The following is a 23379-nucleotide window of genomic DNA, read 5'->3' on the forward strand; positions in this document are numbered from 1 at the left end:
AAGGAGCTATCACATTAGCTATGGAAAGCATAATATCATCCATTGATCATAGCTAAGAGAGGGCTTAATAAGCCTCTGTTATTTTCAAGGGAGATTTATGCTTTGGATAGCATGCTCTTCTAATGAGAAAGGAATAAGAATTTGTAAAATTTGGAGAAAAGTTTCATTCATTCAGACTTTTGTACTCTTAGTTTCAATTCCAGTGATAAATCCTAATTTCTAACTAGCATTCTCCCTCAATTTTCATGCATATTTAGCACAGCAATTTGGAGAAGGGACAAGACACAGGCTAGGAAAGTAAGAAGAGATTGTAATTCAAATTCTGCAACTATCTCCTGGGTGATTGGGGGTGATTAACCTTACCCATTTTTGAATACTGGTATTATTCAAGATGATTTTTAAAGGAAACTTCTACTTTGGGATTTTGGAAAACTTATAAATGTTGTTATTTTACTGAGTAAGGGCAAGGGCAAGTTTGAAATTCAGGGCAACAGAAAGTAATTGTTTTACTTTATCATTTGTTGTGGTTGCATATGTTTTAAAGGCTTATTAACACACACAAACCCATGCCATAACTGCATGCTTACACCAAGATGACTGCTAAAAAACATCTCAGAGATACCTCACTGACATTCATGAACTTCACAACATAAAGTTCAGGCTGATGGGAATTTTCATTTTGGGTATCAAAATGTTGTTCATTTTTATTTTATTTGCAATTTTAGATCATTGCAGTGTTTTGCTTATCATTCTATTAAACGTTCTATATTTCTACATTCACAGCCAGATCACACAAACCAAGTCAGAGTTCTGAAAAGATGCCATGGTTTTAAAAGGTCTGTTGACCACTTTACTCACTCCATGCATATATGCCTGTTGCAGAGGAGGAGTCACACTCACTCCATGCATATATGCCTTTTGCAGAGAAGGAGTCACACTCGCTCCATGCATATATGCCTGTTGCAGAGGAGGAGTCACACTCGCTCCATGCATATATGCCTGTTGCAGAGAAGGAGTCACACTCACTCCACGTATATATGCCTGTTGCAGAGGAGGAGTCACACTCACTCCATGCATATATGCCTGTTGCAGAGGAGGAGTCACACTCACTCCATGCATATATGCCTGTTGCAGAGGAGGAGTCACACCTTGACTGGATGATAGAGATCATTGTGGAACATACCTGCAAACTGCCTCAGTATTCCAGATCATGAGTTAACTCTACCTAATTGAGTGGCTACACATTTTTTTAATCCCTTACATTGAGTCTCAGGTTGACTGTGGTCTCATAGGCTATTAAGTTGTATCACAAAAAAAATCTGTTCCTTTTCCCCCCTCTCTTCTCTTCCATTTGGATGGAGAGTGGTGCTCTGTGAATCACCCCTAGTCCTATTGAAATGATCCATGTTTCCTCAGAAACATTTAAATACTCATGAATGAAATTTACACTTTGTGAACCAATCTCAATCAGCTAGGCTCAACACATAGAAGCTTAGAACTAGAAATGACAGTACTGAATCACGTAAAATTTTTTAAAATGGATTTCTTTCAGAGCAATATGCTGACAATGAATTCAAGTAGTTCCTAGATTTTGGCAAACATCTGTGATCATCTCCCCCATCACAAATTCATGACAATAAAAACAAACAAAAAAGACCAAGGTGAAGATTATCCAAATGAAATGTATTTGTGTTCCTGTTTATTAACATGTTGGTAAACTTAGGTGTCAGCTTTTCCATAAGTCCCCTCTGGAGGTCTGTAGTACTTGGGGAAAGCCATCAGCTGTAGCATGTTGAAAGCATACTTTCTGCATTTGATATTCTTCAGTACATTCTCTATGCGGCATCCTTCTCTGGTGAAAGGGGAAAAAGTACAACTTCATGAAACACAGAATAAATAAATATGCTTTATTTGTTTAATGCAGAGTTGCAGCAACCGTCCAAGTAAAAATAACAAAGATTCAACTCTACATTTTTTTTTCCACAAGTGATGATACATCTTACAAAATTAAATCCTAGGCCAGGCCCAATACCACTATTGCCCTCTGAAAGAGATGACTTAAGTCTCTTTACTCTTAACAGACATTTAAAATTTAATAAACTCTTTAAATATAATTTGCTCCACAATACAGCTCCACTTTAGTTTCATAAATATATCTGCCTTTTTATAACATTTCCACAAATTAATTTCTCAGTCTCTTTAAAACACATTAAAAACTATATGTAGCCCTAAGGATGCAGGTTCTAGAAATAAGGCATTTAATTTATTAAGTCTGGCCCTATAGATTTTTAAAGAAAAATTTCATCTCTATTTTAATTTTATTATTTTAGCTGTGCAAGGAAGAGAGAAAATGGCTTTCTGAACAGCCTGGGCCAAGTCTCAGCTTTATAAAGGAAGAGTGCTTGTCCACGGACAGTACAAAAGTCACAAGTGCTGGGAATGGTACATCAAGACACAAACAAGACCTTGTTAAAAAGAATAGAAAAGTCCTCTGAAAGCCAAATCAACCCAAACAAGAGATACAAACAGGTAATTTAATTACAAAACATAAATAGCCATTCTCTCCATAAAGTTACTTGACAGAAAAGAGTTAATTGCAGCAAAGAAGTAAAACAGGTTAAAAAAAATTTTCTATCAGCAGATGGCATCTATGATATTAGCACAGTGGAAATAAAGTCTGCAACCTCCCACATCTCTAGAACTTGTCTCAGGGTTTCAGTGTTTGTGCAAATTCAGTCTTAATTTCTTTAATAAATTTAATGGGATGAGGACAGGAGGTTCAGAACTTCAAGCTTTCAGGATTCTGTTCTTTGTCTTATTCCAAAGACAGTAATTTAAAAATTCTTCTTGAGCTAGTTAACAGTGGGAAACACTTTTCCATGAACAAAAGAGCAAAATAATCCACTTAATGCATAGTACTTTTTGTTTTTTAGATTTTAGGAAAAACAAACTAAGCACAATTTAAACATTTTTTTAAATTCTGTGAATTTGAAAATGTAAAAATATTACAGCATTGTCCCCATAATTTAAAGTTCATTGTCATTTGTAGAAAAGAAAAAGGAATACAACATAAAACTTATTGGTATTTGGCTAAGAGTAACGCCAGACTTAAAATAAGCCACACAACTAGCAGGTGTGAGCTGACAAGCAGCAAGGCGACAGGATAGAAGTGTCGAGAAGTTGGCTTGTTATCAGTTAGACAGCCTGTTTCAGGATCATCGGATTCATTCAGTGCTCCCTGGGTTTGTCTGCTGTTAAATGAGGGGAAGTTGGGGGGGAAAAGAAAATAGTATAGAGTTCACACAGTAAAAAAAAATTCAGCCTTAAATATTCTGAAATACAATGCATTATCTTACATAACACAACTCTTTCAGATGAAATCTTATGGTAAATTTCCCCAAATGCATCTTGTGTATTGTTTTCTCATTGTACTACATGGGCAAAGGAATTAAAACAGGAGATTCCTTTAGCTCTTTGTGAAAGAAGGAAGAGAGAAACACTGTAATGATATTCACACGGGTTGATTACGTATGTACAAGGAAGAATCAAATAAGAATAACGGCACCAAATCAAGACTTTATGAATACAACTAAAACATGGATTAGCTCATGAAAATAATCTGATAACTACATCTTTAGAAAATGAAATGAGCAACACAGGATGTAGTGAAGCAAACCAATGTGTCTGGCATATTTAAACATACATTGCACCTATATAATGTACTTAAAGTTATAAAAATGATTTATTGAAATGGCACAGTCTTTAAAATGAGTGAGACATCTGACATGCCATCCTTGCCAGCCATAATATTAGTTTAATAAAATCCAACTCAGCACCCTTCTGTTAGTTCAGCTCATAAATTATATCGCCTCCTGCTCATCTTCCTTAGATAGGGCCAAATCTATCTCCTTGCTCATCTTCCTTAGATAGGGCCAAATCTATCTCCTATGGACATCTCATCTGAAAAGAGACCCATATTTACAGAGTGATACCTCAGAAAATAAAAGACTTCATTTCTAGATTGTTTACTTTCTGTGTAAATAAAAAGTAGTGGGTTGGTTTATAATTCTGCTTAAAAGCAGCTCCAATTATGGCCAGTCTGAAATATACCATATTGATATAAATTGAAAATAAAATAATTATGCTCTAGTTCATCAGTATTCAGAGTATTAAGAATCTCAGTCACATTCAGTGGTTAAGGGGTGGTATATTCTCTATTAGCTCTTCTATGTTTTCAGGCAAAAAACTGATTGTGGCTCAGTCTCATGAAAAGTGGAACTTTTCAAAGGAAACTTCTAACGAAGCTCCTTAGCCATGGCTGATTTCTAGCCCTTCCCAATCCCCAAACAAGTCCTATACAGAAATTTTTGACCAGGCATTGACCACACCAGTGTCAGCATTTACACAAATATCATAATTATTTCATACAATATGAATTAGTTTAAAACACCAAATCAACCATGTTGTGCTGTGCTCTGTTATATCCTCATGGTTTGATAGAACCTAAGGACTATGTAATCAGTGACAAAGTAAAAGATTGCCTGGAAAACAAATGGTTTACTGAGCAAAAGGGGGTTTATTTTGGATTTACATTTATTCCTATTGTCAATTGTATGAGTAACTTGGTTACTATTCAACTTTTTCCAGCACACCAGGTAGAAAATGTACAGTATTTTAGGCATTGATATTTTTGAATGTGACTAAGAAAAAGCTCCCCTTACATTATTTCTTCTATTGGCTTCAAATCCCTAATTGTTAATCCCAGAGAAGGAGTTTATTCAGTTGTTCAACCCAAAGTTTTTAGTGTCTACTATGAACCAATTTCTGCTGTGTAGGCACTGGGAATACAAGGTTGGATACATCAGATAGAGATTTCAACAATGTTTATTTTTGAGTTGGACGAGCAGGAATAGAAAAATAAGAATAACATCTGATAAAAGCACCATGAAGAAAAGTAAAGCAGGAAAAGATTCATATGTGTGTGAGAGAGAGACAGAGAGAGAATTTTAAATAGGAAAGTTAGAGAAGTTCTCACAAGAAGGTAACATGTGATCACAAATTGAAGATAGAAAGGGAAGGAGTGATGTTGATGTTCAAATTAATTTTTCATTGAGCTAGTGCATTACCTAGTAACTTCCTGATATAATGGGACTGGAAAGTTTAGGCTGGAGGACAAAGGGGCATGAAGGAATACTGGGAGGGTGTTTTCTGCCTGGCTGGGTCTCAGTGGGAAAGCCCAGGCTACCAGGGGCAGCAGACAGGTAGGGAGGGAAGTGACCTGAACTAGTGGATGGCAGACCAAACTGGAGGACAGACTGTACAGTTATGGACCCCATTTCCATTACAGAATCCAAATAGAGACAAGGACAGTAAGACCCCTGAGGGTAGCAGTTTGAATTTCCCCTATAAGAACCCTTCAAGATGATCTTGGAAGGAGGCCATATAGATCTGAGGTGGTTCTAGGTGGCTCTTTGGAGCAGAGGACAAAAGTATGAGAACTTCAATATTGCCAATATGTATCTCATTCTATTAAAATTACCCTTTTATTAAAATTACCCTTTTTCATGTATTTCAAAAAGTATATATTAGTAGAATAGCACATATAGAAACAGCTGTGATATAGATCAGAGCACAGACTCTGGAGTCAGACCAGTTGTTTCAAGCTTGGTTCTGCCACTTGCTAGTTGAGTGGTGTTGAGCATGTCATTCAGTATGTCGTGTCTCTATTTCCTTATCGTAAAGTGGAGATAACAACGATACGTACATCATCGAACTGCTATGAAGTAGCTCATGTAAGTCAATTCTTATAAAGTTCTTAGAGAATGCCTATAGCAAGCATTAAATAACTTATGCCATTGTATATCAATAAATAGGTACATCTTGGTAGTGTACCTAGAAACTTTTTAACTAGTATGTTCCCTCCTGCCTTTTTTTTTTTTTTTCCAGAAAAGACTCACAGATTCTGTTTAATGCATGGTAAAGAAAAATATCACCAGGCCCTTGGGAGTAGCAAGAAAATAAAAAAGCCTAAAACATGTACTTTGCAGAGAGGAAACCTTATTCCCATGGAAAAGAAAAGGAATCTGAACAATTGCTCATCTGAGGGCCATGTGTAGCACATGCCCTTCCTGTAATGCAGGGGTAACCACTGTTAACCTGGCCAATTCAGCAAAGAGGGAAAAGTCAAATTTCACATGGAAGGCTGGTCCATAAACTTGGTTCTGTCCACGTTTTGTGTCTTGCCCAGCCGCTGCGCTGCCTTTATATACAAGTCAGGCACATTCCCCCTCCACTGTGCCAGCCACACCCTCTGGACCATGGGCCAGTGGTCATTTCCAGCAGCAGAGGCTGAGGGCAAGGCAGCGTTGGAAGGAGTTGCTGTAATGAGTGTTGTGACAGCACCGGCCAACCTAGGGGAAAAAAGCAGCAAGCCAATGCCTGGTTGGGGTCAGTTCATGAGGGTCTGTAAGTCTCCTTCACTGATCATTAGTGCTGAAAGGAACCTCTAGAGGTCATTCTGTGCATTCCTTAACTTCCTTTGGGTCACTTTCATACATGGTTTTTCTTCCAGGTCTGATAGATTTTGAAGAAAGAGCATGCCTTCAGCTTCTATCTCCTAACTTCTCCATTTCATTATTTTTTTTTTTTTTTTTTGGGACAGGTTCTCTGTCACCCAGGTTGGAGTGCAGTGGCATGATCATGGCCTACTGCAGCCTCTATCTCTCGAGCTCAAGTGATCCTCCCACCTCAGACTCCTGAGTAGCTGGGGCTATAAGTGTGCACCAACATGCCCAGCTAATTTTTGTATTTTTTATAGAGATGCGGTTTCACCATGTTGCCCAGGCTTGTCTCGAACTCCCAGGCTCAAGCAATCCTCCTGCCTCAGCCTTCCAAAGTGCTGGGATTACAGGCATGAGCCACTGTGCCTGGCCTCTACTTTATTCTTACTGAGTACTGATACTCTACTTATCAGGCCAATCAGCTAACATTTCAGAGAATAAAGTCAATAGTTTGGTTACTGTGCAGTCCATGGTAAACATTCAGCTCTGAATATTGACAGTGCTGAGACTGAGAGACCCTGCTTTAGCATGAGACTCTCTCTATATGTACATATAAATATATCAACTATAACCTATCTATCTAACCTTTTTATTGTTTAAGACAGTAGTTTACAACCAAGTGATGTTACCCAGGGACATTGGGCAATATCTGGAAGGATTGTTGGTTGTCATAACTATAGGAGTGGGGGTACTGCTACTGGCCTTTTAGTAGGTGGAGGCCAGGGATGTTGCTCAACATCCTGCAATGCATAGGAGAGTCCCTGCCACAGTCATCCAGCCCGAATGTCACTGCTGTCATAGCAGAGAGGCTGGGCCCTAGCTCTTTGTATTTCATACTTCGCTCTGCCCCCGCGATCCCCTCTTACCTCTCTCTTTCCACATCTCTTGTCTCCATCAGGAAATCTATTACTCATGCCACACCCATAAACAATGCCCAACTCCCTTCCAGCCCTCAGTTCCCCACAGCCTGACTGACCACAGCCTGCACAGCCAGGCTCACCACTGCCACCCTTCCTCTATCCCTGCTAGTCTACCCTCATAGACATCAAGAGTCACACCGGACCCCTTCCCTTGTATCCAGACCATATATGGTCAGGAAACCATAGATTTGTTTTATGATGTCCTCTGCTCAGAGCACCAGGCACCTCCTCCTAGCCACTGCAGTCATGCTCATTCTTACCCTTGTTACTCATAACTAACTTCCCCTGTCCTTTCTAAAGTATGGCTCTAGTAGCATCAGTTTCCTGCTGGAAGCTTCCATGGCTTTTCTAGGCCTGCTGATGAAGTTAAACCCTCCTGGATGGGGCACCCTCATCCCCGTGTGTGCCAATTCTGTCACCTGGAACACACACACACATATACCATCTCTGACTAGTTTGCCCTCCTCACTTCTTGCATCCATCAAGTACCACAGCTTCCAGGAAGCCCTCCAGGTCTGTGTCTGTGTCTCCCTGTCTCGCTCATCTTTCTACCTCTTAGAAGCACTTGGCATCAAGCCTGGCACAGGAGGATTTGTCTAAGGCTCACATCAACACGAAGAGGCAGGCCAGCAGCCCCACTTGGCTAAATACGAGGGATCTGGAGGCCAAAAGTCCGCCTTCAGATTCTACCTGGCCTCTTAGTTCTGCCTGCTTGAGAGATTTGATTTGTCTCTTCAAGCCTCCATTTCCCTTCTTGGAAAGTGAGGTTAGGATGAATGAGATCGTCCCAACGTAGGTGCACAAAAAGAGCTGGCTTGCAAAGTCCCAGAGGTGGGTTGGATGGGACAGATGCTGTGAGCCGAGATATTTTGTGCACCTACATTGGCACCTTTTAAAATGTATTTCTCTAGAATCTTTTTAACTAGATAAAGATACTATTCACCTAGAACCTTTTTAACTGGTAGAGATGTATAATCAAACCAGGTTGCAAGCCACTAACCTAGCCCACTGGTGTTCAAAAGTGGATGTACCAGGGGGTGGGTGGAGGAGCAGAGGGCCAGGACGTGCAGCTTGGTCTTACCAGCAGCAATTGTTTACAAGAAGAAAGTATTTATGTACCACCCCAAGCCATATTTGGGTAAACAATAGTCATAATTATTTCAAGCAGATGACACAGCAATTTGAATTATACCAAATCAATCATGCTGTGGTCTTTGTGGTTGCAAAGAATAGTTGAAAATAACTGGTCTATCTCATGCTTGAACAATTCTGGCAATGAGGAGAAAACGCTTTTCAAATAAGTTCATTCCACCCACAGCCAGCTGTGGAGGGGGCTCAGCCACAGAACACGCATGCAGGCATGTGTTGGGGAGGTAGGGAGAGGGGCAGGAGGAGGCAAGATATAGTTTTTTTAAAAATCTTTCAACTTTCATTTTAGATACAGGGGCATACATGAGTAGGTTTGCTATTCGGGTATATTGTACCTGGACAGTGAGCTTAGTACCCAAAAAGTAGATTTTCAACCACCCTCCCCTCCTTCCCTCTCCCCTCTAATAGTGTGCAGTGTCTATTGTTCCCATGTTTATGTCCGTGGGTGCTAAATGTTTAGCTCCCACTTATAAGTGAAAACGTGGGGTATTTGGTTTTCTTTTCGTGTGTATTGTGGTTGCTATTATCGTTAATATCATCCTAGCACAACCTCCTAATCTGTCTAGTTTTAAGGTGAAGGTTATCTGTAGCAAATCTTAATAACTTTATTGAAATCTTGATTCCTTTTCAATGTCTCCTGTTAGGAGAGAAGTATATAATCATCTATCAACCAATCAATCAATCATCATGGTATAAATATCACATGCTGATCATAAATTTAGCTTAACATATTGGCCACAATTTATCAACATAATAGTAGAGAAATACTCTTTCTCAGTGGAGCCACCCTACAGATATGCCTCCTGGCTGAGGAGTAGAGCATTCAAAAGTCTGAAAAGTAATTTGAAAATATCTTAGAATGGTCCTTACTCCAAATATAGGGGAATAATTTATGCCAGATGGCTTTATTTTCTACAACTGCCAAGGAATACTTAAAATTTTCCCGTCTGCATGTTGTATATGTCTTCCAAGTGAAAATCACTAAATTAAAAGGTTTTTGTTTTTGTTGTAGAGGGGCAGTTTTACAACGGAATTAATTTGTTGTTAACTTCCATCTCTGGAAATTAGACATATTAAAGATGTCTCACATGTAATCATCCTGTATTCGGCTGGAATTTAAAGCAACATGGCCTAGGAGGCTGCTTCAGAACCTAAAGCTTGAGCCCCATGACTGTATCAGAGTAGACACAGGTGACTTTGGGATTTCTTCCTACTAAGAATAGTACAAATGGTCATTTCTTCATGGCCACCAATGAATCTGTAAGTGCCCTGCAAGTGCAAAATGCAAGGGATGTTTTAAGTAATAACATTAGTAACTTCCTCACTAAGAGATTATGACAAATAATTAATCAGTAGCTTGCGAGGTACTCTGGCATTCCAATGTCATTAGTTTTGGCCATCACTGTGGAAGCAAATCACAATGTTGTTTCCACTGAAAATGTGACAAGATCAGACACTTAAGGGCAGTTGCTAAATCTGCAGGATAGAAAATGATCTTTTTTATTTATTTTTTTAAGACCTGTCAAAGCAGTCACTTAAAATAGAAACAAGTAAAAAGACATGTCTCACTTTTAACACATCACTGCCTACATGAGGAGATATATCCGTAAATATAATCCAACGTGCATGATTTGATGACATTTGCTTATTTCACTTTCTTTTCTGCAAGTATCTATGCTGTATCCCAGATCACAAGTCACACCCATCACAGATACTCTCTCAAATCATTCTGACTTCTAAAAATAAAAGTCAGTCTTCCTATCTTCTCCTGCTGGGTAGTTATTCATTAATAGGTTTGCTATTTGATATCTTATTCCTTTAACTATAGCTATTCAAGCTTCCCAAAGGAAAATTACCAATTAAAACTGAATTGAAAAATCTTTCCTTCTGACCACCAACCTGATTTCCTCCCATGACAAAATTGAGAACATTTCACATTTAATTACATGCTTCAAGTTTGAAGCTATGGGTATACCATCTGGAAATTATGAGCCAGGATTTTAGAGCCAATATCTTGCAGAGCTTTATTTGACTCAACATTCATCTGATGGATCAATATTAACAGAGTACCATGTTGCAGGCCCCGGACTGTTGAATTGTATCAGATTTAAATCCTGCAGATCTATGTAAAAATGGATATAATGAATCTGGTATCAATAAGAGCTGTGAGTGTGGCACAAGAAATCACAGGATCATAGATTCTCAGATGTAAAAATGGCTTTAAAAAGTCTTCGAGTTGAACGTACACCTTTTCTAGATGAGGAAATAAATTTAAAAATCTTTCTTAAGTTTCCATAGTAACAAATAGTAAAGAATCTTGAGAATGTAGTTTCCCTAATTCACAGTTTGCTTATATCATAGTCTGATAGGAAATGGAGAAGGATTTTCATTTTTAGTTTAGATCAATGTCCAGGAAGTTAAATAACTCGAAATACTCTAGATAATTTGTTATCTTACCTGAACTTTCCAAAGATTACATTTATAATTAGAATACTAAAAATAGAGTTTCAGGACTTTTCAAAAACTGCAACTATTTAAATATTGTGAAAATTTTAATAAAGGAATATCATGAGTCAGATAATTCCCATTGGCCTAAATGTAAGCATAGCCTATGTGGTCACAGGATCCCCAGCCCCTTTTAAACTGCTTCTTTTCTAACGGGATTTTAGAATATATTATGTTAATCACAGGAAAAGCCCCTAAATGAAGAAATTACTCAAAAGACATAAGTCAGTGTCACTGCTTTGAACATCATAGACTGTTTCTGATGATTATGGACAAGTTTGCTACAAAAGAAAGAGCAATCTTGGGCAACATTAAGCAAAATGCCCACTCATGGGAGTTGTGAGTTCTACCCATATGTGTGCTTTTCTTGACATGGTATTCTAAGGGAAGGGTTCCTGTAAACTAGAGGATACCAGAGCATGGTAACAAAGGTGATGATGGTGGGGTTTGGGAAACCTGGCAGATCAGGAAATACTGAAGACATTGAGATTGAGAAAAATCCATTGCATTGGAGAAGAGGAAAATTTGTAATTAAGTGGTTGTTGATTTCAAATAATCAAATGCTATGTAGTATAAGGCATAGGCTGCCTTGGAAAGGAGTGCAAGTGTGTGAAGTAGGGAGAGATCACCTATGTATCATGTCCTATCATGCAATACGATGTCGTTTTAGATATTTTTTCCATTTACTGCAAGCAGTCGTACTGGTTGGTATTATTTTTTGTATAAGCTCAAAATGGTTTCAAAATTTGATCGAGTAGCAGATCAGGGCTTTTATCCCTGTCTGTCTAATGAAAAAACCATATTCCTTTCACTTCATGATTGAGATCCCTTAAGCACAGGTTTTCTGCTACCTCTCTCTCAGAAGCAGGGAGATGTGGTTTCCTGCCAGTTGTAAGATTAGATTCAGTGACCTCTAAAATTACTTTCATCTTTACTTTCCTGTGATTCTTTCATCCTATGAAAACATAACTGCAGTACTCCAGAGATGCATATTTTTTCTACTAATAGAATACTTGACTGTTCAATAAGAAATAGTGGAGTTGGGGGCAAATTCGAAGGATACAAAGCATGCTGAAATTGTATTTGGTCTCTAAAATTGTTCATGCTCAGTCTTATCTATTTTCCACTTCAATATTGAAAATGAAAACAAAACTACATGAATATATTTAAATGTATTAATTATTTTTCACTATCACTTTTTATACCTTTTGTTCCAGTTCAATGTTTTTGTTTTATAAAATTCCTAGAAAATAGGAATATCCTCTCATCAGAAGAAGCCAGGTACTAAGTAATAATAATTTCAGAGGATGTCTAAACATTGCTTTGAAGAGAAATTTCAGAAGTACCTATGGCCAGAATTATAACTCAAGAACAGTTAGGAAAGTGGCCTGGTATGAAATTTTAAAAAGTGCTTTATTAAAAGGAAAAATGAAAGAGAGACATAATGAGTTGAGAGTATAATTGCTTCCATTAAATCATTTCAAAGAACTGATTCCAGTTTTGATCTTTGAATTTTACAAACGAAAATATTTGGATCAAGTCTACAGAGAAATATCACAAATGATTAAAGGACCAAGAAAAAAAAATCTTCTGAAGTGTTTAAGGTTAGTTTTGTTTGCATAAAAGAATGCTAATATGTGATATGATCACTGTATTTAAATATATGTAAGATGTAAAATTTTTGATATATCAATTTTTATTTTGCTCTGTTTTTTTTCTTTTTACTTTTTTAGGCTATTGTTTAAAACGTGTGCCCAAGGGAATTTTAGCAGTACTGGAAGCAATAGCTGCCTGAACTAAATTAATTTATCCTTTATTCATGACAGAAAATTTGAAGTTTCCATTGCAGGGTGGGTAATACAGAATAAAAGGATCTTTTAGGGTAGAGAGAGAAAGAGAAACAGAAAAGAAAAAGAAGGGAGAAGTGGGGGAAGAAGAAGAGGGAGGAAGGAGAGGGAGAGACAATCACAGATACAGCAGTGACAGGAGAGAAGACAAGGGGCAGTGTTTGTCCAAGAGGGTGAAGCCTTGTTCGTTGTTCACTTGCCTGGTGAGGGAGCCCAATAGCATGGGAATGCTGCAGGATGCATGGCTGACCCTTGGTCATTAGTCAGCTCCCCAAAGATTCTCCTGTATTGAGTTAGGCTCAGATAAAGTGAAATGAAAAGGTGTGATGGTACCATGATGTATAGGAAATGGGCACATCAGTGGCTAATGACTGATACAGAAAAGTCTCAAAGCTCAGTGCAAGGGAAGACTTGTGGCTGGAGGACAGCGTAAAATAATAGAGATTGACTTTCCACCCGCTTTGCTAGATAGGAGCTGAAATATATAATGAAGCTTGTTGAAAGAAAAATTTTTGAAAGAAATGAAACAAAACAAAAATACATATCTGACATATCTTAGCAGAAAGATAAACGGGGATTTCTACAAAGAAATAGGTATAGATATAGATCTAGAACTCATTTTCTGGTTCCAATACCATGTAATTATGCTTTTCTCTGTACAGAAACTCCAACAAGATGACTTAGTTTTAATTGCTTGAAAATAACAGTCAGATAAAAGGAAGGAGACTAGTGTCTTAAACATTCTGTAGGTGTGGTTGTTGCTAAGGTACTTTAAAATGCAAACAATCATGTTTCACTGCTCTAGTTTGTCATTCTCCTGGAGTTTGGGATAACTTTAATTCCCAGTTAAGAGGACATTAACATGTAAAATTACTGTCTAAGCCTTCTGATTCTATTTTTGATAAGCACTAGTCAGAGAATAGGAGGTAAATTCATCATGACACCTGGCTTCCCTTGTGAAGCAAGATACCTAGCTGAGAAGGCAGTCTGACTCCAGGGCTGCTCTTAGCTCCCAAATAAAAATAAAAGTCCACAGGTACCTTAGATTATAGCCTAAGTTCTGAAAGTAGCCTGGGAAATTTAGCAGAAATCAATAACAAAAAAAAAATAGGATATGAGTAACATGAAAAAAATTAGCTCATCTCCCTGTTATCTAACTCCATTAAGTCTGAAGTTTTTCCCCTTAAAATGAGAATGTTAACATCCATCCCATAGGATTATTGTGAGAATTATGTAAAGGTATTCAGAACATGCTCAATAGTAAAAATAAATGAATAAAAAATTTAATATCCCTTTTGCCAGGTACGGTGGCTCATGCCTGTAATCCCAGCACTTTGGGAGGCTGAGGTGGGCAGATCCCCTGAGGTCAGGAGTTTGAGACCAGCCTGACCAACCTGGTGAAACCCCACCTCTACTAAAAACACAAAAATTAGCTGGGCTTGGTGGCGGGCACCTGTAATCACAGCTACTCAGGAGGCTGAGGCAAGAGAATCGCTTGAACCTGGGAGGTAGAGGTCACAGTGAGCCGAGATCACATCATTGCACTCCAGCCTGGGCAACAAGAGCAAAACTCCATCTCAAAAAAAAAAAAATTAATAATAATATCCCTTTTGTTTCTCTTCCTGTGCCAAATCTCAGTTCTTACACAGACAGTGAGTACCTTGCCATTGCTCATTTCTGGCTCTTTTTTCTCTAATATTGAAATGCCTCAGGATTCAGCACAGCATCCTTTGTTTTACATATATTTTATTTAGTTCAAACAGTTCCAGACTTTAATGTCATTTGATGCTGCATTACAGACACACGTACTGCATCTCCACTTAGCTGTCTAACAGACATGTTAGGGTAACAAGGCTAAAACATAATTTAAGTCCTGCTTACTCTGCTGCCACCTCAGATCAGCTCTTCCCTTTCTTTCTATCACAGGAAATGACACTCACCCACTTTCAGACATCTGTATTAAACACCTTAGTCCTCCCTGATGCTTCTGTACTCTCTATACTCCATAGCCATCCATCAACAAGTCAGACCATTCAGCAAGATCTCCACTACTGCCTGTCATCTACCATCACTTGTTATCCTGCTGTCAGAAGCTGTTTTCCTGTCTTTTACCATGCTTGCCCCTCTATTAAGTTTCACTAGCTCCTAATATATCCATTTAGACACATAGCAAAGCAACCAATGCACAATGCTAGTGGCATAGTAAAAATACTTCCCGAAGAGCTTTCATGGAATCAAAATTCAGCTGTATCCTAGCTACACACAGGGAGCCAAGCTTGTCAAAATAGCAGTGGTGCTTATCCAACTGCAGGAAAGTGGAAATATTTTCAACTGCTCATCAACAAGAGATTGGAGCTGTTGAATCTCAAGGAGGAAGTTTATCTACAGCCTCTTTCTGCACAATCTCTTGTTTTTAAACTTGTTTCTCAAGTTTTTCAACCCCCTTTTCCACTGCCTTTTTTTTTTTTTTTTAAGACAGAGTCTCACTCTGTTGCCCAGGCTGGAGTACAGTGGCGTGATCTCAGCTCACTGCAACCTCCGCCTCCCGGGTTCAAGCGATTCTCCTGCCTCAGCCTCCTGAGTAGCTGGAATTACAGGCACGTGCCCTCATGACCGGCTAATTTTTATATTTTTAGTAGAGATGAGGTTTTACCATGTTGGTCAAGCTGGTCTCAAACTCCTGACCTTGTGATTCGCCCACCTCGGCCTCCCAAAGTGCTGGGATTACAGGCATGAGCCACCGCGCCCAGATGATTCTATTAGGGTTGAATGCTACCAAATGTTCCCAGTGATAGAATCTTGCTTCTGTTCTTTTTTGCTGCATCTGAAATGGATGGAGCTAACTATGAACTGGCTCAACATCAAACACCACCATTCCCAGTGTTGTATATTCTCAAACATTAACCTCAACTCACTCTTTTAAGTCAGACCTTCCAAAAGAATAAATTTGAAGTTTTTGTCCTTGGAAGTATTAGAGGATTCATCATCTCCCTAAAAGGATAGGGTCTCTCTCTTTCCTCCACATTTATTCTTTTCCCACTTCTATTTCCTAACTTTTCTCTTTAAATCCACTCTACCATGCAAACATCATGATGCTACAATTTATGTTATCAACTCCTGGAAGTGATGCAAATCCTAGGAAAGAGAATAAGAATCTTAAGGTTTAGTTTTGGAATAACATGTGCATGGCTTAAAACAACAGCAGCTACATGACTATGAAAAAGGCAAAATATAAAATATACCAGAGACGAATAACTTCCAAGATATAGCTCAAAATGCTTTACATATATCATCATTCATTTCTTCTACAAAGATTCAAATACCAGGGAAGTTTTCTTAGAGAAACAGAATGTTGTGATGTATAGTGAAGGCCGGATAGGGTTTCAAGGATTAGAAATTAGGTGAGATAGAGGGGTATATAAAACATGGAAAGACACGGAAAGAAGAATGGCAGATGTATTTGGGAATGATTCACAGCTAGGTTTGGTCATAATGATGAGGCAAAAAAAAATGAAAGGAAAATTAAATGCTAGGATATTTTTGTTGCTTATCTATTTTATACATTTTCTAAAACATTGGCTATAAGAAATTCAATAAAATGAGAGGAGGCTATGTTGTAAATGTTTGTGGTTGACGACAAACACTTAGACATCATTCTCTAGATGTAGGGTGGGCAAACACTGAAGGCTCATGAGCAGCAAAGTGGTGGGATTAGCTGTGTTGTAGGCTGGCACCTAGCATGAATAAGTAGGGTGGCTTGAGCCAGGACTGAGGGACAAGAATTGAATAAACTAGGGACATGGAGACCAATTAGGAGGCTACTACAATAGTAAAGGCAAGAAATACTGAGAGCTTGAACTGGGGAATGAAGAGGAAAGACTAGGAAGATACAGATTCTAAAACAAGTAATTTAAAAATAGAAGACAATTAAGAGTTCAGATAGAAGATCAGAAAGAAAAAATTTAAAAAATTATTTTCAGGTGTTAGAAAAAATACATTATATTTAAACATGCTAAGTTTGATGTATGATGTCAATTAGATATAGATAATAAAAAGGTAGGTTTGGACAGGATCTATGCCATGGATCTATTCCTTATATTTCATGCAAAAAGTAGATTAATTAGATGAAATCATCCATGTAGAGAATACATCACACAGACAAGGGCTGAGGGCAAAACTCTGAGAGAATGCTTACATTTGTATGGCTAGAGAAGAAGGCAGATAGTAAAGAGTGACATAGAAAACAGTCATAGATTCAAAGACTTACTCTGCAAGTATGTGTCAAATGCTGCAGTTGGAGCAAGGAGGCCACAAAGGAAACAAGGTCACCAGATTCCATGATTTTGTGATTTGTAGCCTGTGACTTTCAGTCAAATTTTAGGAATAGGGATTAGGTTACAAGCAGCTGATGAATGAAGAAATGGAAGGCAGCATTCTATTCCATGGAAACTACTGTGTTCGGAGCACTGATAGTGAAAGAAAAAAAAAAAAAAAACAGAACCTCACCCAGCCAATAGGATTGATGAAACTGTTTTAGGATATATGAGATGAGGATGCTTGGAGGCACAGAGAAAAAGGGGTAAGTAGGGAAGATCCAAGAATAATATGGAATATTTCATCATCTTTTTTTTGTTGTTGTTTCTCGGGAGAACAAAAGATATTTCAGGGTTAGATATTAGCCATACAATAGATAAGTTTCACTGATTATCAAAAAGTCCTTAGTCAGAGTCCACAACCACAAAGCATTCTCTGATTCATCTGAACATGAAACTGAAGAGAAAGGTGTTTAGGGGCAGGATGCAGGGAATGTAGGAAAGTAACCCAGTTAGAAAACTCACCTTTCCATTTTGTGACACAATCAGAAATTTTTGCAATATGTTCTCAGTCCTTTAGTAAGAAAATAAAGCCAAAATTGAATTTCTGAGCACCTAACGATTAATCTCAAAATAAATTAGAACACCTGTGCTGCTAAGTGTGTTTGAAGTAGCATCTTTGCATATAATTTTAAAGCCCAATGTTATGAAAATCTCAAGAGCGTACATACCTATATAAATGTTAATGCAGTGTATACATCTCCTGAACTGATCCCTTCTTCACATGGTAATTTGGTTTAAAGCCTTCCGATGAACATATAAACACAACACTACTAATTAGGAACATTTTATTAACACCAATGACTGACTGTCAAAACGATTATGCCAGAATGGCTTTGTACTGGCCTTTTAATATCTAATAACTCTAATGATTTTCAAATACCTGGAACTAGATTTTGTATCCAACATACTATTTCTGATTATAGTCATTGGGAAAGCCTTACAACTGGCTTCCCAGAACTTCAGTATCTACTCAGAGTTAATAAAGAGGTCCATCTAGTTTCCAGATGGCTACTTCCTCTTGTTTTTCTAATACTGAGCATTTTTCTTTTTTAAAATTGGTACTGTCCCACTGTAAGTTACAGCAACCCGGCTGTGAATCTTTATTAATCTCTTTCCATTTTTGACCTTTACCTCTCAGCCCATCTAAGAATAGGGAATACAGCTCCATGGAATATTTCCCAAAATGTGTGTAATTAAATAAGCTGGGAAATGCTGGGTTAGAAAACTCATACAGAATTTCTAATTTACTTATTTAGTCTAGAGATATTAATGAAGCATCTGCATTGTGCTAGGCTTTAAGTAACCTGGATACAAAAGTAAAGGAGATAAATTTCCTATTTTCATGAAACTTATATTCTAGTCAAAAAGGCAGATCGTAAGCAAATTTTATTTTAGGTAATAAGCCCTGAGGAAAAATATGAGTGCAAAGGGCTTGAAAGCAGTGAGCGGTGAGGGCTTTTTTTCAATAAATTGATCAGGGAAAGCCTGTTTTGAGGAGGTGAGCAAAAGAAGGAGCATTTTCAATACTTCACCCTGCAACTTTTTTTTATTGGTAATAAAAAACTGTGTAAACCAATATTCTACAAAACAAACTTTGAGAAGGGCCAAACTACTCTGCTCCCCTACCTTTCCAAATCTGAGCTCTAGTAATAACTATTGTATAATAAGAAAAAGTGTTATTTATAGCAACTTAAACTTTTATTATAAGCTAAGGAACAAGTTTGACAAGATGACCTGGAATGCCAATTTAATTTTAGAAACAATATTTGTTGAGCATATACGATGCTTTAGACCTTTGTTAAAACTAAAATCAACTACAATCGAAGACAGTGATGAGAGCACCAGAACTAAGTGCTGGCCCAGAGGAGAAAGGGATTAGCTTGGCCTTGGGGATTCATGGGCATCTCCAAGGGTTCTTGTGAAAGCCAAATTGGTGCCTAAAAGATGTATGAATGTAGTACAGTTGAAGGAGGTGGGTAATTGGGTAATCAACTCAGGAGAAGGAAAGAACAGCATGAACGAAGGTATTAGGAAAAACTAAAGACATATATGCAGGTAACTGTGAATAATCCAAACTGAATAGAGGCTAGAGTGAAAAGAAAGATGAGGGAATAAGGTAGGAAAAGCTGATGGATCCGGAAATGGCAGAGGCCCCTAAATTCTAGGTAATTTTAAAATTACTCTGTATGTACTGGGGAGAGACATGACCATTTTTGAACTTTAGAAACTACTCTTTGATGGGAATGTGGAAAGTAGATTGGAAAATAAAGGACTGGAGAAAAGGGAATTAAGTGACTACTGCAGTGGTCCCGGTGAAAAGTCGTAAAGGTCTGGAGCAAAGCAAGAGGAGGAAATGAACAAGACACCATGTATTAAAGATGGGAGTGAGTGAATTAGCATCTTAGAGAGCTCACCTTACAAGGCTTATAGACAGAGGCAGCAATTAAAAACTCCAAGACTGAGGAGACAGTATTTTATCTCAGGTACATTTTTTTTCCTTTCTCCTCTCTCTCTCTTTTTATAACTACACTGAAGCAGATAATCAGACTGGGTCTAACAGAGCCATCATTTCTGACACTTGCAACGGTTGTCTGCAATAATGCTTGAAATGGCTGTGTTGTTTGTCAAGAAGATGGCTATCAGGGAGAGTACAAAATATCACTTGGAGCCAACAGTGGTAATTTGCTCAGAGTTAACTTTTTTGATAGAAATAAAGAGTGTTTCAGTAGTTTTATTCTAATAGAGCCAAGAGAATTCTAAGGGCACCACAGTTTCTTTTTCTATCCATTTGGTTTGTGCTTTGTTGCACATCAGTCAGAAATGACATTTTGTATCGACTATTCTGTTCAATTGAATAAGACACGAAGACACAGAGCTTGGAAAAAGGGTATTTTTTTCCCCTGACTTTTTGTTTAGGCTTCTGCTAAATTGCTCAAAGCTTTTCTTCAACTCAGACTGTTAAATTCAGAAGGCACCCTTAGAGATCACCTGGTCCAACCCCTTCATTTTTCAGATGAGAAAGCAGAGGCCTCCAGAGAAGGACCGAGATCTCATTAGTACTCCATGGGGTGTAGAGTGGAGATTATGTGCAGAACAATTAGATTAATGATACTCTTCGGCTCCCACAAAATAAAGCAGAATCTCTCCTCTCATGCCCCATCTGTAACAGAGAGGAAAGAGCTGGTTTCGTACTTTTCAGGTTTTATATATCTTGAGACATTCCTGTGCAGAAATACTCCCAGGGATTGCATGGGAGCAGAGACAGAGATAGCACAGATATGAAACAAAATCTCTCTATTCCCCAGCAATCCCCATAGTATTTTCGTTCCTTTTCCTAGATAATTATAGGATGAAATTAGCCTTTCTGAACCTGACACTGTGGCTGCTGTTGCACCAACTTATAAGCCACTAAGAATTCCGGGATACAGAAGAAAGGAAATTAACACTCATTCAAAAGCATCAACTAAATTCATAAAAAGTCAATCATAAAAGTTACTATGTATTAAGCACTGACTGTTTCACAAATGCTGATCACTTCACCCCAGTGGTCACCTTTAGCTTTCATACCACTCCTGTGAAGTAGGTACAAAGATCCATTCTGCAAATTGGAAAACTCAGAGATATTAGGTACTATGTCCAAACTCACGGGTAATATGAGGTAGAGATAGAATTTGAATCCAGTTCCTTCTGACACCTAAGTCTGTGCTCTTAACAACTGTGCTATACTTTTTTCCTACATTCTCCATTGCACGAGAAACTCTGCAGATTATAGTACTTGCACACATGGCCTTACAGAATATGTAGGACAGCTCAATACTCAGCATAATTAGAGAGTAATAGGTAGTATTCTCTGTAAATGAAATATATGTTCTGAACCTAAAGAGTTATCGGAGTGGGCTTAGGCTTAGGGTGACTTGTGATGTTACCTATTGTCCCAGCAGGATTTACATGGAAGGATGGAAGAAGGGCATCTGGTGAAAGATGACAGCATTAAAAAAGAGAGAAAAAGAAAGAAAGAGAGGCAAAGGTTTGTTATGTTTGTGTGTTACATATTTGCTATGTAAGTTGGAAGGGGCAAGTATTTATGTGAACTAAGGGTGAACGATAAGTCGGGGAGAGAAACAGAGAGGTGTGCTCTGATAAAGGGATGAGCAGATGAGGTGGGTAACCAGCAGAGGCAAAAGCAGCTTGAGAGCTGGTAAAGAAAAGCTATTGCAAGATCATAGGATTATATATGATATACTTGGATTTAAAATATTAGCTTGAAAATACTGTGCATGGTAGATTGAAGCAGAGCAGTTGGAAGCAGAAAAGCCAGTGAGACTATTGCAAAGAATATTGAAATAATCAAGGTGTGAGGCAAATAAAATAGGACCAGGGTGGCAGAACGTGTCAATGCCAAAGGACACATCGAGGGGGAAGAAATGGCAGAATTTTGGGCAACAGACTAGTAATTAAGACTTACATCATTGTTTGCAATTACATTGTCAACAACTTTGAGATGCTATCACCATGGGCAGTGACAGAATAAGAGAAGCTGGCTTACTGCACTCATGAAGTTTTGGAAGTTTTGGCCAGCAAACCAAAATTATAGCACATGTTACCAGAAAGCATTTTTTACAGAAATTAAAAAAAGTGTAATGGAAGAATCCTATCATCATATAGCACAGGGAAGAATGTAATGGAAGAATCCTATCATCATATAGCACAGAAAACAGGCAATCTGACCTGTTGTTGCATGTATTTTAGTTTCAGCAAAAGAGTATCATGTCAAAGTATATGAATTCTGCTAGCTCAAATTTTGTTGGTTTTGTTCTATGTAAATTTGTACATTTGTTTTGGCTTATAGTTACATGAAAACTAAAGACATAGGAAGTTTATGTCTGGTTTTATGTTTGTATATCTACAAGAAACATAATAAAGATAATTTATGCCTGAAAGAAGTTATGCAATAATTACTTTTCCTTAAAGAGGTCTATTTATGACTTGAGCTGAGAAATAGAAACCTAATACAAATAAGGTTGCTTTTTACATTATTGGCTTTGACAAGCAAGTAGTTATCTATGACTGTATAGGTTAAGCGGACTGGTGGTTTGGAAGTAAAACTGTAAAGGGATAGGAAAAAAATAGATTTAAAAAAGCAACAATAATAGTAAGTAGTTGCGACTGCATCAAGAAGTGTATGTTGTGTATGTCAAATTCTGTAGGAAGAAAAAAAGAATGAAGAAATATAAGAAATAAAACTAACCATATAACCTACGATTCGTACTCAAGACTTGGTACAATAGATACACTTGACTAAAATGTGAGTTTTGTCATTATGTGGTGGGCACTAAACGTATTTCTTTCCAGAAAGATGAATCTATCAATAAGCAGAAATTCATTTTGTGACAAAATTAATAAATGGCAATTTGTAAGATACATTAAAATACAAAGTAGCAAGAAATATGAAAGGCAATTCAGACACCATATCTCATTACTCAAAATCACAAAACAATCAACTAAAGGCCTATGTTCATATCCACGTAAAATACCATTGATGATATTGGAAGCTGATTTTATGACTTTTCATCAGGTGATGAATTACCATTGTTTGTTAGGCTCCCACATCACATGGCTCAAATAGTTTTATTTTTTCAATTCATTTTTTCTAAATACAAGCAAATAATTCACTGAAAACTGCTGCCAAGAAGTTGGCTAGGGGATAGGGAAGAATTGACTTTAGTACAAATGAGATTCCAAACTTAATCTAATAAATAGTTATCTAAAACATGCTTATGTAGAAATCTGTAGCTAAAATTTACCAGGTTTCTTATCCTTTTGTTTTAGGGGATTGTAACCAAAAGGATGTCATTCTGGTAAAAGAAGAATTAGCTGCCTCATTACTTTAACATTTTTCTAATAAGAAGTATTTCAATGAAAAGAATAATTAAAAACAAAAAAGATTATTAGCTAGTGGATTCTTATAATTCTATAAATATCAGGTTTTTAGAAATTTTCAGTAGATAGCACTGTACACAGC

The 23379-nt window shown here is 37.6% G+C and overlaps 1 protein-coding gene across 7 annotated transcripts in view; it reads right to left on the bottom strand.

Annotated features, from left to right (window-relative positions):
* Window positions 1–1662: 1662 nt before the first annotated feature.
* INPP4B (inositol polyphosphate-4-phosphatase type II B) overlaps window positions 1663–23379 on the bottom strand; it is an 831569-nt gene continuing 809852 nt past the window's right edge. For 4 of the 7 annotated variants that reach the window (XM_054486648.2, XM_063664144.1, XM_054486649.2 and 1 more), the window contains one exon: window positions 1663–1852. In XM_054486648.2, the coding sequence (XP_054342623.1) occupies window positions 1720–1852 (133 nt within the window). In that variant the 3' untranslated portion in view covers window positions 1663–1719. Of the gene's footprint in view, window positions 1853–1893; window positions 3252–23379 lie in introns of those variants that run through there. The other 3 variants (XM_054486647.1, XM_054486646.1, XM_063664145.1) reach the window with 1 other exon arrangement.

The sequence above is a fragment of the Pongo pygmaeus genome, chromosome 3 (assembly GCF_028885625.2).
Source record: "Pongo pygmaeus isolate AG05252 chromosome 3, NHGRI_mPonPyg2-v2.0_pri, whole genome shotgun sequence".
In the NCBI taxonomy this organism is placed as follows: domain Eukaryota; kingdom Metazoa; phylum Chordata; class Mammalia; order Primates; family Hominidae; genus Pongo; species Pongo pygmaeus.